The 17,785-nt window shown below is 33.9% G+C and overlaps 1 protein-coding gene across 1 annotated transcript; it reads left to right on the forward strand.

Annotated features, from left to right (window-relative positions):
• The first annotated feature begins 2,055 nt into the window (after nucleotides 1–2,055).
• LOC132738706 (uncharacterized) lies at nucleotides 2,056–14,027 on the forward strand. The gene is made up of 5 exons (XM_060726298.1): nucleotides 2,056–2,180; nucleotides 4,644–4,773; nucleotides 8,243–8,319; nucleotides 11,179–11,268; nucleotides 13,041–14,027. The coding sequence occupies exons 2-5, from the start codon at nucleotides 4,667–4,669 to the stop codon at nucleotides 13,178–13,180; spliced, it is 414 nt and encodes a 137-aa protein (XP_060582281.1). The 5' UTR covers nucleotides 2,056–2,180; nucleotides 4,644–4,666; the 3' UTR covers nucleotides 13,181–14,027.
• Nucleotides 14,028–17,785: the final 3,758 nt, after the last annotated feature.

The raw sequence follows: 17,785 nt of genomic DNA on the forward strand, positions 1-17,785 counted from the left end.
CAAGTTTCTCATAAAAACTTGATGATAAGTACTAGAGCTAAACAATAAGATCAAAAATCATTTGTTAGATGGGAATTATATTATCTACTATCATAAAAAAAACAATAATGATCGTTTTACATCTATCATTAATACAAATGATTCTAAATGATGAAAAGTTGCACAAATAGGCTTCAGGACCTTATATAATGTTGGTGCAAAACTATAGTTACTGTGTTCAAAATACTAGAATAAATCTTTAATTGAATTGACATTAAAGGCCCAATATGCCTTAAAAATCCATATTTGTCTGTGTGTGTCTTTTCAGCTTTGTCAAACATATGGTTTATAATGTTTAAGTGATAGATTAAGAGCATACAAGATGTTTTACAACTGAAAAAGTTGCACCAAACATACATATATGTTGAAGGGTAATAATATGTAAACAAAGTAGTATTTCGACTCCCATACAAAATACTAATTTACTATAATTAAACCAAATGCAATCAGGGCTAAAGATCCAACATATATATCATGTATTAAGCAAATGAGTATGCTTTTGGAAACTGAAACAAGTGACAAAAATAAACCGGTTATGAGAAATAAAAATGATAGCATTTCTAGACATAAATGGGCCCTTAAACATTAGCTGTCGTATATACATGTATACATTAATATATACAAAAGAGAGTCCTAGGCCGACAATATGCATGAAATGTTACACAGAATACATGTATGCAGTTGATATTATATAAATATTCATCTTCCGGAAGCTTCAGAAAATTTTATTGCGTAATGAAATTCAACGAACCCACCAATTTTAATATCAATCCTTGCTATAGCTAACCGGAAAAAACAACAGAAAATAGTAAACAGTACAGAACATGTTAATATGAATATGAAATTTGTCATCTTTAGGCACAGCAATTCCCACGCAAACATACAATTCCAAAGACGTTCGCAGGTTACCCTTTAAATAAACATGTATAGACATAAAAAAGAATGTAAACTCTTTCAAAGAATTCAAATCAAGTTTGAATGTTCTAAGAACACAACAAAAAGCAACAAAACACAGCACACACGCACGCACGCACGCAACGGAACAAAATAATCAACAAAAATCACAAAAAAAAACAACAAAAACGCAAACACGTACCCCCTCCCCCCACTAAAACGAACCTTGTCCTGCCCTACACAGCACATACTATTAAGATAAGATGAAATTACTTTACCTTTTATAAAATTCTATAAGATAAGTGCGGCATGTCAAAAAGTGTCTGCTTCAAATATCAGGCTTAGCGAATTACTACAAAACTAGCGAAGGCATACACGCTTTTGAGTTATCTGCCCTTGAATAAGTATGGAGTTTCTTCGCGATACTACCATTAACTTTGTTTTTAGGTTTGTATAATCAAAGCATTTTTTGTGGCACTTAAGGTGTGAAACAGATGAAGAAAATTACAATTCTAATCTATTATTGAAAATACCTACGTATCTACCCATCCTATCTCTAATTTACATTACCGTACCGTACCGTACCGTACCGTACCCAACCGTTTAGTACCGGACGCGCCCCATCATCATCTACCTGGTTTTGTTTCAAGACATGCATATGTTTTATATCGTTCTAGTGTTCAACAGATTTAGGTCAACATCCTTTAGTATGTTATCATTTTATCTTTCACCCACTTGACAACGACATTCCTCCGAACAACGTATCTTTATTACTCTCTCTGTGAATCATAAATCTACGTAGTTTAAAAAAAATAAAAAAATTCAAGATTATTTGTGCCAAATTTAAAAAATAATCCGCCTTTTATTTTTGAAAGACATCTTAAAGGGTTAAAAATGTTTAGATTTAAAAAACACCAAATCAAAAATGTAAAAATAATGTGAAAAAAAGATTTAAAGGGGTAAAGCCGTTTTTTCCCATTGTTATTTTTAAAAATATAATGTAAAATTTTAAGCCCAAAAGTATATAAAAAAAATAAACTTTTTTTATACCCCAATAACTTAACAACCAGCTTAATGTTGACGCCAGAGTGACATCACATTAGTCTCGTGGTTACCGTATCTGTGAGATGAACTATTTTTACATACCTTTTTTTGGACAAGATATTTTGTATAAAAGAAGCGCTTGTTTTTGGCCTTTTCAACAATTTCTCTACAAACATCTTATGATACGGATTTTTGTATTTCAAGTAAGTATTTTGTATATATGCATCACATTTATACATTTTTTTTTTACTTAACATCATTTCAGCTTTATAGATTCTAAATATCGATGTATACGCACAGAGGATATCTCACAAATTTAGGAGTGAGGGTTTTCGAGGGCGAAAAGCACGATGAAAATATGAAAAATATCATTTTAAAGCTAGATAAAAATCTAGACTCTACACATTTTTCTATTAAATTTAAACAAATATGTACTTTTTTATCACCTTAAGCGTACCAGCCGTAAGGTCTTCAGAAATTTATTGGCACAAAATAACACAAACTTAAGTAATTTATGTGACGTCATCCTTATATCTTTTTTCTTTTGGAGCAGTTACAGATATGACTCTTACTGTTCACACCGGTGTAAATTCTGTGCCTAATGAAAATTATAGTTTTTGTTAATTTTAAAAGATATGTTGTCACATTGAGCTAAATTAGTTGTATATTTTTTTCAGACTGCCTCACTTATTTTATTGTTACATGTGCTTTCTGAAGGATATTTGTAGAATTTTCCACGAGTCATGTGCGTTATTGGTTATTTTTCTGAGTTCGATGGAATTTCATTTTTTATTTGACTTACCAGCGCACTCATCTGCTGGACACAATGCCACTTAAAATGTTTCTTTTATAATTTAGTCTATATGTTAAACGCAAGAAAATAATATTGACTTGTTTTCACGTACGGAAATATCTAGCTCTCGCGGAAATTTGAAAAGCTTCGTTACCGCCGTAATCAGACACAATCGAGCTGGATACATTTTAATTATATACTTATAAATGAAATTTTGAGAAATATTAATAAAATAAAATGTGTGTTTTCATTTTATGTATTTTCACTGTAAAAAAAATTATGTTTGACTGCAGTGAAACATGTTTTCCTTAGTTTTACCGGTGCCTTTCCGGACAAGTTTCTTCTAAATTCTGCCAGTACACAAAATTTAACGGAATTTCTTTCTAATTGTAATGTCAAAATAAACATATATGTTTATAAAATAAACTGAAAATTCAAGTTATTTTCTCTAAATACCGTATATATTTTCATCTTATGGTTATCATATCTAGTTATCCACCTAAAGTAAAGTTAATTTTGTAGAAACACATTATTTATACATGTATGATTATCAATTTGGTTGTAGAAACCGAAAGTGCAAAATACCTACTGCATGGTTAACATTAATAAGGATGTTTTTTTAGTTCTTTTTATTGCATTTTAAAACTGATTATGATAATGATTATCAATCATATTTCAAATATTTTTTTTCTACCGAAATAGGTTTAATTTACATTTGAATGTCAAAAATATACATTCTTTACAATTTTTCATTAACAGTGTTTTTGTTCACATCTCAAAGCACATGGTAGAACTACTTTCAACCCGTTTATTAAGAATAAAAGCCGCGGTGTTCCACATTGCTTTTGCAACAAAACTATAATGCGCTGAACATTTTTTTTACTTAATAGCCAGCCTGCATCGTTTAATGTGCGAGACTTGTAATCTCGACATTGTGGGTTCGATTCCAGGGAAAGCCAACCAAAATTACTAATCAGTCTTTCGGATCAGACTTTAAATCGAGGTCCCGAGTATGAGTGCTTAAACACTTGACACGCAAATTAAAGAACTATGAAGAAGCTTCTGGGAATGGGACATCTTTCTGTATCTGTATCTTGCACTATCCTCCAAAATCTAAACTGACTAATACTCTTCTGGAGGAACGGTGTCCTATAAACCTGCATCAGTCATAAGTCTTTGACATTTGGTACCAGACTGCAGAAGTCGAGCTTTTACTGTATTAAAATATAGCTAATCAATTGTCTTGGGAAGGTTAAAACAAAAGTCCGTGTGGCGGAAATAATAAATATTCCTAAGACCACCGCTGTGAAATATAATACTACTTTACTCATATGAGATTTCTGATTTGAATAGTGTTAATAAATGAAAAGAAAAACAAACTTATTGTTATTCAGCAAGAACCGGCAAATGTCCACTTCCGGTCATCTTTTATGCGACTAAATAGCACTTATACCATTTGATAGGGGAATAGTGGTTATAAATAAGTTTTCATCGTCTTTTCTCAAACCGAGTTTTAGTTGGACTCCTCTTGGAGGAACTCTACAGTGCATTGAGCACATTTGCGAAATAACATGTTTCTGTTTGGTGATTAACTTAAATTATTTTGAGTTCAAGTTCTTAGAAAAATGTGTTTCGTCATTAAAATGGCGATTATCCATTTTTTGTGTGTTCAAAATCTTAGAAAAATGCTTTTTATCATAAAAATTACATATATAAATACATCCAATTAATACATTAATGTATAGATTTCATAAGTTCGCGTAACTTCGTCACTTATATTCTATATACGATTTTGACGGAGGGATTCTAGATAACGAATGCACAACGTTCATGTACATAATGGTCTATTATTCATTACCTTTTTCTTTTACAGTCGTTATAACCTAACACACGATAATGGACATCCGGGTACTGTTTCTGCTGTGCACGTGCGTTGTTATGGCTCTCAGTAGACATACATCCGGTCATGGCAGCAAGCACAACAAGCACAAAGAAGATATTGCGTAACTATTTTTACGTATATAGTACAGTAAATTCATTAATTTAGTTTCATACAGTGTGTCAAAGGTTAATTGACACTGGTCATGTAAACTTAGTTCGAAAGTCTTGGGATTATTTCTTTTCCCCTGATTATTTGGCTGCGAACAAAATGTCTTGTATTTTCCGTTATTCAGATCATTTTTAGTGGCAAAGTTGACAGTACAAAACAATATAATTCAGTACTGGTGCAGAATGTAAGATGAAAGTAGGCAAAGCCTGCGAACCATTTTTTTTATTAAATATTTCATATTAAAGGTGTCATTCGGTATTTTATCCACCGCTTCCGTTTCCAATCAGAACACCTCGGAGATTATTTACTATGCCGAAAAGTTGCGATTGTTCTGTTATCGGAATACCCCAGCGTTTATCATTGAGTTAAATTAAAATTGGCGACACCCAACTATAAAATATACCGAATTTTCCACTATATAGAATTCTATATAATTTTATATATTTTTTTTAATTTGATTTCCTTTTAAATATTACGTGTAGTCTTTAGCCGGACAAGCCAAAGCCATTTGACCTCCCCGTATGCTCGCTTGCTTACGGTGTTTCGTTTGGACACGTTTGGAAGATCGTGACATTTTATTTATTCTGTACCCGCGATGCACGATGGTACGAAGGTAAAAACGCGATGGCACGATGGTACAATGGTAAAAACACGATGGTACGATGGTGAAATCACGATGGTACGATGGTGAAATCGCAATGGCGCGATAGTACGATGGTGAAAACGCTATGTTACATCGCGTTTTCACCATCGTACCATCGCGTTTTCACCATCGTACCATCGCGCCATCGTGTTTTCACCATCGTGCCATCGCATTTTCACCATCGCACCATCGCACTTTCACCATCGTGCCATCGCGATTTCACCATTGTACCATCGTGTTTTCACCATCGTACCATCGCGTTTTCATCATCGTACCATTGTGTATCGCGGGTACAGAATACAGAAAACGCGATGGTACGATGGTGAAAACACGATGGTACAATGGTGAAAACGCGATGGTACGATGATGAAATCGCGATGGTACGATGGTGAAATCGCGATGGTACGATGGTGAAATCGCGATGGCACGATGGTGAAAGTGCGATGGCACGATGGTGAAAACACGATAGCGCGATGGTACGATGGTGAAAACACGATGGTACGATGGTGAAATCACGATGGTACGATGGTGAAAACGCGATGTAACATCGCGTTTTCACAATCGTACTATCGCGCCATCGCGATTTCACCATCGTGATTTCATTATCGTACCATCGTGTTTTCACCATCGTACCATCGCGTTTTCACCATCGTACCATCGTGCATCGCGGGTACAGAATAAATAAAATGTCACGATTGTCCAAACGTGTCCAAACGGAACACCGTACTTGCTAGTGTACCGCCCATATGGCTGATTGAAATTGCCATTTGATCTCATGCTGCCAACAAAATCTCATTAGACAAAAATCAGTTTTGTTTGTGTTAAATATAATTTATTTCAGCACGATTTTGAAACAGGAAAGAAACAACTCATTTTAACAATTTTTCTGTCCGCTGGTTGGAACTAAACAGCAGTATTGTTCTTTGAGGAAACTGGTTTGTGACCCAAGCAGGATTCAAAACACACGGTCTCTCGGTTGAGCGCCAATAACATTTTTCACTGGGCACTCCCTATCCTTGTCCCTCAGATTAAATATTTCTGCTAATTTGAGTAAATATATAAACTTTGGTAACAAGCGCTTAACCTTGTACATGTACATCAAATCAACTGTTTAACTGTCGAATTTATTAAAGGCCCATTAGGTCTTTGAAATGCTATTATTTTTTTGTTCATAAACATTTTTAAGTACTCTGTTACAGTTTTAGAAAAGTTAAGCTGAGACATCTTTCGCTTTCAGTAAGGCAGTAAATACAGTAACTGTTATTGTATTTAAATATTTTGTATTGAAGTCAAAATACTGCTTTCTTATCATTTTGCTACCTCTAAGACAAACTGTTTCTCATCCAGTACTGTTTTCTTTGAGCGATAAACATCTCACATGCTTTAAATCTATTATTACAACATTTTAAAACTCATGTCTGTATGTTGGCTGATTAGGAACACTTTTGTGCATTGTGATGTTGATTCCGACAGCACAAACGGCGCGTTGTCGTGCGGCGTGTTGTCGCGATGTCACATGGTCGCTCGGCTCAGATAGAAGGATTGGCCATTTGTATATAAGACAAGCGACAGGGCGACATCGCGACAACACGCCTCACGACAATGCACCATTTGGCGTGCTTTGCTAGCGATAGGAGACAAGACGATAGTGCGATAACCCGCCGATTGGGGCGTTTCGCTAGCGACAAGACGAAAAGGTGATATAAGTTGTGTTGTCGCTATCGTCAACGCAACGCGCAAAGTGTACCAAATCTGCCACCATATATTTGCCCTTTCGACAGAAAGGAAAGATAATATTCATTTTCTGAGGCATAATGTGCCTTTTAACTTGTACAGGTTCATTATTACTGTTTATGTCAAGATGGATGGTACAGCCCAGAGTATAGAACCAGTCCAGACTATTTCGCACGCACCCTTCGAAGGAAAAAAATGTAAAAAATTTAAAAGCGATTTAAATAGTATAATTGAACTTATCTAGCGGTATTATTTCAAGGGATGCACTTATCCTAAAAACTTTTTTGTGTGTAATATATCAAAAAGATAGAAAAGATCAGTTAACAAGAAGTAGCTTGATTAAAGATACTTGAAGTAAAACTAATTAACATGCACAACTATGTTATTTCTAAGTATTCAATACAAAATGTTAACAGTACTTTCCAAACAATGACATAATAATTATTTCTTGTAGCTATGATAATACCCATTTTGTAAACATTAAAAATTAAATGATAGCATATTGATTTTGGTGATTTTTTTCAAAAAAAGATAACTTCTTTCTTAGGGGTCCTTATTTGACTTCATAAATTTTGTAATCATTAACAAAGAATTATCCTTTATAATTTATTTTTACTGTGGCAAAAAACTATCCTTAACATTTTACTTTAGAGCTATCCTTTTAACCTTCTTTTAGAACTGCAAGAACTATCCTGTATATTTTATTTTAGAATGGTTAGAACTATCCTTAATATTTCATTTTAGAATGGTTAGAAGTGTCCTTTATATTTATTTTAGAATAGTTAGAACTATCCTTTACAGTTCATTTTAGAATGACCAATGAGAAGCACCGATTCAAGTTAATAATTTGATTTTAAAATGACCCAATGAAATTTCTTCTTATATACGTCCTTTCCTGCTTTTATTTTACCAGGATGCCAAACTGGGTTAACGAGATGGACTTTCGTCGAAAACATTCTTTTGTTTTTATATCTGTACCAGTGTCCTAGTTTATTGACACGAAATTCGAAACTAACACTTATTATATTATCTCATTTCTTTCCAGACGAGAATTACTTGAATTACGGAAACAACATGCAAAACATGAAAACCATAAGCATGGCAGTCATGGAAAACATGACGGTATGTACCCATTTTGAAACTACAGCTTCAAATAGTTTCTTGATGTTTATATTCTAACTTTCATGTTTTATATAGTGATGGTAATCGGATGGAATTTGTCCCAATCGATCATCGGTTCAGTCGGATGGGACATAATCGATAACTTTTCGAATAAAGTCGCATTAAAAAGAAATAGGGAAGTAACAATTACTCCCGATGCACTTTATTATATTCAGTAACATGAACTTCATTTAGCACTTTTCAACACAGTTTTAACTTTACATAGCCATAATTTTACGAAATAGATTTATTTTGCAATGGATGTCAAATAATAACATTTACATCACATTTATATTACTATTGTTTACATCAATTATTGATCCTGTTCAAATCCAAATTGTCTCTGAGATGATTTTTCTACGATCGGCAAGGTGTTCCTAATTTAAGAAAATTACTGTCAGAATTAATTCCTTTTGATACTTTAAACATTTTCGACGACGTCGCGGAACAAATTTTTTGTGAATCGATTATGGTCGCTTTACATATAAGTAACTGATTATCGGCGACTTGCGACAATCGGAACATCACTAGTTTTATAGAACTAAACGGATATAATCAGGTTATTTCCTATGAAAATAGTCTTTCAAAGGGTTGTCCAGCATAAAAACGTTAATGTATTTTGACTTTTTTTGTGTACGTATATTCGCAGCAGTTAATTAGACCGCCTCCGTGGTCGAGGGGTTAGAGTCGATGACTTCTAATCCAGTTACCTCTCTGGCGTGGGTTCGATCCACGGGAGATGCTTTGGTAGTTTAGCGCGGAGGAAGGTAGTCTAGTACTGGTGTAACTCTCCAGGAACGATGATTAGGAAACTACCCGCCTATATGACTGAAATACTGTTGAAAAAAGGCGTAAAATGAAGCAAACAAACAAACAAACAAAACATTTTTTAAACAAGAGCTGTCGGTAGGACAGCAACGCTCGACTATTCTTAGTGCTAGATAGTAAAAAAGAACTTTCATTAAAAGGTAAATTTTTTTTTCACTAGAGAGAAAGGCAAATTTTTCCTTTAAATCCATATAACAGTTATAGGCCTTGGAGAGAGTCCTATTATACTCTCAAAGAAGAGTATAAAATTTCAAAGCCTTATGTCAATGGACTTTGAAAATATTTGAACTATTACAAAAACTTTACCTTAAATTCTAAGTCGAAAAAGGGGCATAATTCTGTCAAAGTGCTTGATACAGTTACCTCCTCCTGTCTACAAGTTGGGGTCATGATGGTGAACAAGTGTGCAAAGTTTCAAAGCCATATGCCAATTGACTTTGAAAATATTTTAACTATTACAAAAACTTTAACTTAAATTCTAAGTCGAAAAAGGGGCTTAATTCTGTCAAAATGCTTGATAGAGCTGCCTCCTGCTGTATACATGTTGGAGTCATGATGATGAACAAGTTTGCAAAGTTTCAAAGCCATATGCCAATGGACTTTGAAAATATTTTAACTATTACAAAAACTTTAACTTAAATTCTAAGTCGAAAAAGGGGCATAATTCTGTCAAAATGCTTGATACAGTTACCTCCTCCTGTCTACAGGTTGGGGTCATGATGGTTAACAAGTGTGCAAAGTTTCAAAGCCATATGTCAATGGACTTTGAAAATATTTGAACTATTACAAAAACTTTAACATAAATTCTAAGTCGAAAAAGGGGCATAATTCTGTCAAAATGATTGATACAGTTACCTCCTCCTGTCTACAGGTTGTGGTCAGGATGGCAAACAAGTGTGCAAAGTTTTAAAGCCATATGTCAATGGACTTTGAAAATATTTGAACTATTACAAAAACTTTAACATAAGTGGTTACGCCGACTCCGACGCAGACGCCGACGCTGGGGTGACTGCAATAGCTCTACTTATTCTTATCGAATAGTCGAGCTAAAAAAACATGTACTGTATTATATAGGTCAGAGAAAATTAATTAAATGTTTGAAAAGGTAAAAGTGTAGGCAAAGTGTGTCTGCTTAGATATTTGTTGCGGATGGGCCAGGACTGTTCATTCTTGAAGAATTTCACAATAAATATTGCTCTGGTTTTAACACCTTGTCGTTCCAGTGGTTTAAATTGAAATGACTGGTTTTATGCTGTATACATGAGTATTTCGTGCTTAAAACAGTACATATTAAGCGATGCTTCATATAAACTCGGGAACCCTATTATTGCATGTGTACAGAGCATAACTCTTAACACCTTAATTGCTTTAGAGTGATGTCCCCTTTCCAGATTTTTATATCGAAACAGGTCTAGAGTGATCTCCAATTTTCCAGACTTTTATAATGCAACAGCTCTTTTGGTTAAGCAGTGTGAAACACGATATTAAAGAGATTCCACTGAAGTCTGAAAGCCAAAAACCCCCAGAAAATTTCAATTTCTAACATGGATGAATTTGGGCATTTAAAACATGAATATATGTAAAGGATAATTAGGAAATATACTCAGATCATACATTTGTGCTTTTCGTCGCCCGATTTGAGTGAAAAGCATTGCAACGGTTTTCAATTTTGGATCAGTTTTCTGGAAAAACGGGACGAGCGAATGATCTGAAATTTCGGACACAATTTCATAATCTGCAACTACATCAAATGGAACATTAATCTTGGAAAATTATCGCCAGTCCCGTAATGTCAAAAAACTTCAGTGGAGACCCTTTAATACGTTCATAAATTTACACACTGGTAACATTTTTAATCGAAAGGTCATTTTATAAACGATTAGATATTTGAAGGCATACTTGGTAATGTAAATGAAACGACGATATTGGATAAACCAATCAATTTAGATGTAACAAAAATGAAGTAAGAAAAGTGTATCAAATTATTTATAGAGAGAGGGGAAAGCGAGACTGAGACTGAAGAGCTCGAGGCGCTGCTAAAGAAACTTGAAGGCGATGATGAGGGTGTGGAAAGGCGGGAAGGTAGTTGGAAAGTTTTCGTATTACATACGACATAAGCCCCTGAAAATTCACAGACTCAAAGTACAGCCCGTCTTATATATGTTTTTTAGAATACATGTATAGTCATAAATGACATATCGAGAAATATTTTGATCAAAAAATGCGTATTTTTATTATCTGTATTTTCACTGTAAAATTATATTTTCATTGCAGTGAAACATATTCTCCGTATTTTCACTGGTGTCTTGCCGGACTGATTTCTCATTACACAAAACTAAAGGGGAAGTCGTTCAATTTCTAATATCAAAAGAGAAAAATGTATTTTTTAAACAGAATATTCATGTTTTTTTCTATAAAAACAAGATTTCTTTTTCATCTTGTGGTACGAAAAAATAACATATTTCACCCACGGCAACCGCCACTCCTGAAATATTTATTTTTATACCACTCGTTGAAATAAATCCTGTATATATATATAATGTTGATTTCATTGTATTTCATTGCGAGGCGCTAAATTGTGAAAAGCTATATAGTAAAATAAATGCTGAGCTATATTGTGCATCTTTGAGGCGTCCGTGGCTGAGTGGCTAAAGTCATTGACTTATAACTATTTGCCCCCTCGCCGCTTTGTGTTCGAATCCCGTCACTTGTTTCATGTGAGGAAGATATCCAGGTAGCTTTCGAATAATTGGTGGTTCTACTCAGGGGCTCGTTAGGCTCTGAGATAATTCATGCCTGCTTTAGATTTTTCTCCACCAGTAGAGCTGGAAAGTCGTCGCCATAAGACCTTTACAGTGTTGATGTGACGTGAAACCCAACAAAAGTTCAACAATAGCTCGTTTAACTAGCTTAATCTTTGATTTTTTTCCCATTCCAAAAATGTTATAAAGTGGATAAGACCTTTATAAGCTTTATAGGTTCGGCTCTAATCCTTTTTCGTGTATCAATTATTAATTTAAACGTATTAATTAATAACATGTTGTATCATTGTTTTAAAATGTTTAAACTAAACCCAACAAAAAACTTTTTTTCAACGCTGTACATGTATTGCTATTGTACTGCATTGAATTTCTGTTGTATTGCTTTGTTTTATATTGTATAGTTTCGACTTGTATAGATTCGTTCAGTTCTGTTTTCTCTTGTATTGCATTGCATTGTATTGTATTCATTTTAATGGTCTTTGGTCGGGTGGTTAAGGCCTTTGATGTCAAACTACTACCCTTACCGCTGTGGGTTCGAATCCCACCCGATACTTTGAATAGCTATCCAGCTAGATTTAATAACTTCGGTGGTTTGAATCAGACACCAACAATAACCACCAATACCACCACCTACAACAACAACAACAACAAAATTATTGTACAAAGTCTGTAGCATTCTATATGTTATGTACTAGTATTACATTGCATCAATTTTTATACATGTATATTTCTATAAGGTATTCTAATTGGTTATTAATGTATCTTGGCAAACGTAATATTTTCTCCTTCGTTTGTGGCGTACAATAAACAACATACAATATAGATTATCACAAATGACACTTATATCAAATTGTAAATTCAATTTTCTTCACACTTGCCAAGATTCATGATATAAATCTATACATCTTTATAACTGTCAGTTTCTAGAAATTCGATCTTCTACGACTTCAACGGTGACGACACGACTCCAAACAAAATCAAATAACCTCCCAACATTTTTATCAGTTATTCACATGATTACATGATGTACACAACTAGATTTTTGTTTTATAGATGTGCTATTTATTTACTTTATCATTCTTTTATTCTCAGAAACCGAAGAAACTGAAGATGAAAGGTCTGAAACTGAGGACGAAGAAGAAAGATCCACCGACGACAGTGATATTCACAAGAGGAGCGAAGAAAGCGTTGACCTTGACCTTTTGGCATTGCTCGCAAAACGGGTGGTTTAAAAGCATGTTGCAGTATGACCTTGAAATGGATAACCTTGACCGGATGACCTTGCTTTTAGGATCAGTAGTTGTAAACGTAGGGTTTAGTGATTGAGAACATTGATAGAATGACATTGCTTTTAGAACGGCTAGTTTAAAAGCTATCTTTCATTAACCGGATTTAAATGACGGAAACCTTTTTAACGGTTCACGTAATCCGGAATACGAAGTTGAAACTTACTTTTTTACTTGATTGTAACAAAAAAAGAAAGAAAAGAGAATGTTATTACAAACATTTGTTAATTTAACGTAGCTATATGATATTATCAATACACATTTTACAATTTTTTTATTTCAATATCAAAGTAAAATTTATTTCCACATTTAACCTATCGAGGAAAATTGTTATTTTAATATCATAGTAAAAATTATTTTCACATTTAACCTATCCAGGAAATATGTCTACTACTGAAATAGAAATTCTAGGTTCACTCAACTTTGGACCGTTTAATAACTTCCACGCGAAATATTTTAAATAGATTTGTCCATCCTTATAACTGAACAAAACAACACAAGATTCTAAAAACATGTACTGACTGAATAGCAAACATTACAGTAGTCTGGATCACCTGCCCCTGTGTTTCTACCTTAATCGCAGTATAAAATGTAGGGAACCAGACATACAATGCATAATATGACTCACACGGTAAAGTAGTTCCGGCTGATCTTTTTCTACACTAGTTCTGTAGCCGTCCGCAGACTAAAGATTGATTTGTTTAACTTGCAATTAAACACGGTTTATGTTTTTGTCTATTCTGTCAAAGCTTGTTCGATAATTTATTTGTACATGTTGAATAAATTGCTTAGCAAGTGATTTTTATTCTTTTTTTGTGATTAAGAACAGTACATAACAGATAATTCATCAACAAACTCAACACGCACGCAACAAACGCATGCTAAGACGTAACAGTTATGTTTTTAGAGATTTAATTTAAATTAAAAAGGAAGTGCTACATTGAATATATTTTTTGGAAAATTAATATCAAGTATTTTCGTATCGATGCGACTTCGTAAATGCGTTAGGAAGTATGTAGTACGTGTACTTGAATTTGAGGCAACCGGAAGTGAAGAAGGATTTTCATCAGAATTTAACCAAAGAAGAAATGGTTCTACGTCAACTTAATTCGAAAATGAAACGGGGATTGAGCTATTCTGAACTTTTTGGGACAAACAAATATACACCATGTATGAACTAAAATAATTGACACATTATTGTCATCCTTCCACATTACCATAAATAATGTTATAATTACCTTAAACTTAAAATACGTGTACTTGTACCTTAATATATATTTTTTAATTAAGTTTGTGACAAAAATAATATGAACTCTTGGAATAAATTGCCATTTCCCTTGAACTAAATTTAATTCATGAAGCAGTTTGACTGCCAGAGTTGCATGCCAAGTTGGAGAGAGGAAAGTTCATTCGCGTACATTCACATTTAAATACAACAAAAGGAAATAAAACATTTACAATAACTTGGATAGACGTCTTGTAAAATATCTGCATGCTGTAGCAATCTTCTTACAGTCTTATATTGTACGTGACGTAATTGTTGCAGATGACTTTTGACGGAAACTTGAGATGTCTGATCTTACACATTTTTGTATTTTTATACAAATTCAGTTGTCAGTTTTTATGCTACCCGAAGGGTGGGCATAAAGCTGCCGCTTTGCTGGTCCGTCCGCTTCTCTGGCCGGGACATAACTCTGAAACAACAAGAGATATCAACATGAAACTTTGTAGGTAGATAGATCTCATTGGGTAGAAATGCAATGCAAAAGAACCATAACTCTGCCTTGCCTAATTTTGGAGTTATTGCCCTTTGTTCATTTTTTATATTTTGAACTTTGTCTGAATATATCTCTGAAACTATAAGAGATATCAACATGAAACTTTATAAGTAGATCTAATTGGGTAAAAGTTCAGTGTAAAGAACCATAACCCTGCCTTGTCTTTTTTTAGAGTAATTGTCCTTTGTTCATTTCTTTTACTTTGAACTTTGTCCGGGACATTACTCTGACTATAAGAGACATCAAGATGAAACTTCGTAAGTAGTTAGATCGCATTGGATTGAATTGCCGTGTGTGGCGCCGTTCAATGTCGCAACGCCGCTAAATGTTGCACTTGCCGCTAAATGTCGCACCAATACCGCTAAATGTCGCAACCGCCGCTAAATGTCGCAAAATCATTTGCCGTTAAATGTCGCAATGTTAACGTTAAATGTCGCACGATTTTCCCTTACCGTTAAATGTCGCAACACTACCGTTAAATGTCGAAAGATGTAAATTCGTGTTAAAATCATGATTAAAGTAGTATTATATTACTTTTTAACATTCTCATAGTTATTTATATTGTAATTGCCATCTTTGTTTTACTTGTTTTCCTTTATGAACCTAAATATCGAGGTTTTGAGCTGCTATATAATGTAATCTTTCGGCTAGAAAGGATAATTGATACTAAATTCTCAATAGATAAGTAATTTTCTTTTCTTTCTTTCTTTTCATTTGTAACCCTGATTGACAACAGTTTAAAGGTATAATGGTATTGTTGCTCTCATAATTTGGTTTAAGTAATTTCATTTATTTTCTCAGACACTACCGAATTTACTTTAAATGTGGTTTATTTGTTTACTATGATCATATGATGCAAAGGGCAGATAATCCTAGATATGGTTTGCAAAGTTATTCCCCATTATTTCTCTAAGATGTTTTCGCTATGATTAACCTTTTGGTTACGGCTAATTTCAAACACATTCACTTTAAACTTAAATACTTATTTCATATAAAAGTACTAATGCATTTCTAAAGGACAGATGATCCTGACAGGTATTTTGCTAAATTGTCTCCCTTTTTATATTTCCCCCCAAAAATACATATTAAATATTCACTTCAAACGTGAAGACAAACATTTTTATTTTATCAGAAACGGCAAATACGTGAAAAGCATAGTATGAAATGCACGGTCAATACGAAAATCGAAAACAAAAACTATCATGTAGTACACCTTGATCATGTAGTATTCGATTCGCAGTCGGGCGTAAGATATGACCGAATTTTACGATTAACACATATAATATGCACCGGAATTTTTGTTAGCAGCCAGCCCGCATAGCTCAATCGGTTAGAGCACGAGACTTGTGATCTCGACCTTGTGGGTTCGATTCCCGGACTGGCCAACTAAAATTACTAATCAGTCTTTCGGATAACACTTTTAATCGAGGTCCTATGTATGGGTGCTTAAACAACTTGGCACGTTAAAGAACCAGGGGAAGCTTCTGGAATTCGGGCAGAACTGTACCTGTAATTTCACTATCTTCAAAATCTAAAATGGCTAATACACTTCTGGAGGACTCGCCCATATGGGCAACCGGTGGCGAGTATAAATAAACGCAAATACACACACACAGTAAGCAGATGTCAAAGTTAGAATGAGTTCACAAGATTTAGTACATTTTACGATTTGGCAAGTGATATTTTACTCGCCAAGTCGCTTTATCCTTTGAAAGATTCTCAGTAAATACCATATACAATGTAGTAAGAATACAAATAATTGGTTAAGCTCATATTGACCTTGCTATTTGGCTGAAGACAGCCAGCCGTATTGACCAGAGAATTTAGGCTTTTTATATCAATGCTTTGCTGTAATGAAAATCTTAATCTGTAACGCTTCATTATAAATATTTCAATGAAATTAAATCTGACATTTTTCGAAAAACACAAGAAATGAATTTTACATATGTAACGACAATATTAGTTAGATATCTGTAACCACTTTTTTTCTTATCATGTCCGAATGCGCATGTCGAGTACGTCATAGTGAAGTTCAAATGACAATAAATACAAAACATACGCACAATAGAGTATCTTTTTAAGGTAATTTTAAGAACTTGATTTTTTAAAACAAAAACATAAGACAGATGTGTAAAGAAAACATCTTTTTAATTTATTGCAACAATAATATGAATAACCACTGCCTTTCTGGCGTTAAAATGGAAATAAAAACACGCATACGAGAAGCAAATTTGATAAAAGCGTAAATTGTTTGTGTGAACTTCACTCTGCAAATTAAAATCTATTTTAACTTCTGTGACCATGCCCCATTGATCCCTACCTCAATCAAAAGGAAGAATACCATGCAAGTTATCTACCTTCCAAATATGAAATACATTTGTCAAGAAATAAAGGCTGTAAAAGTGTAGAAATATATTTTTAGAACTGGCGGCATTGACCCAACTGAACCCTTACTCCATCCAAAGGAGAAGACTTCAATTTTATGTTTATACAAATATAAAAGTCATCTCTCAAAAGAATAATGTTAATGCACCTGTAAAAATGTGAAAATCTATTTTTGGCATTGGTGACTTTGGCCTTGACCCACAGGACCCAAAACTAAACCCAAAGGAAGAGGACCTCCCATGGCATGTTTGTATTAAACATGAAATACATTAAGTAATAGAAAGAGCATAGAAACACGAAGCTATCTGATTGTACGAGGGGGCGTAGCCCCCGAGTATAAATCAGATTGCCGAGTGTTTTGATGTTGTATCATAGTCAAACATAAAAA

This window comes from Ruditapes philippinarum, unplaced genomic scaffold (assembly GCF_026571515.1).
Source record: "Ruditapes philippinarum isolate M1 unplaced genomic scaffold, ASM2657151v2 ctg777_1_1_1_1, whole genome shotgun sequence".
NCBI classification, from domain to species: domain Eukaryota; kingdom Metazoa; phylum Mollusca; class Bivalvia; order Venerida; family Veneridae; genus Ruditapes; species Ruditapes philippinarum.

Bases quoted from the DNA above. Each gene is read 5' to 3' on its own strand.
- LOC132738706 (XM_060726298.1), top strand. From the start codon at position 4,667: ATGGACATCCGGGTACTGTTTCTGCTGTGCACGTGCGTTGTTATGGCT. The intron at 4,774-8,242 runs GTAACTATTTTT...ATTTCTTTCCAG, and splicing joins AAGCACAAAGAAGATATTGC to ACGAGAATTACTTGAATTAC. The intron at 11,269-13,040 runs GTAGTTGGAAAG...TTTTATTCTCAG, and splicing joins GGGTGTGGAAAGGCGGGAAG to AAACCGAAGAAACTGAAGAT.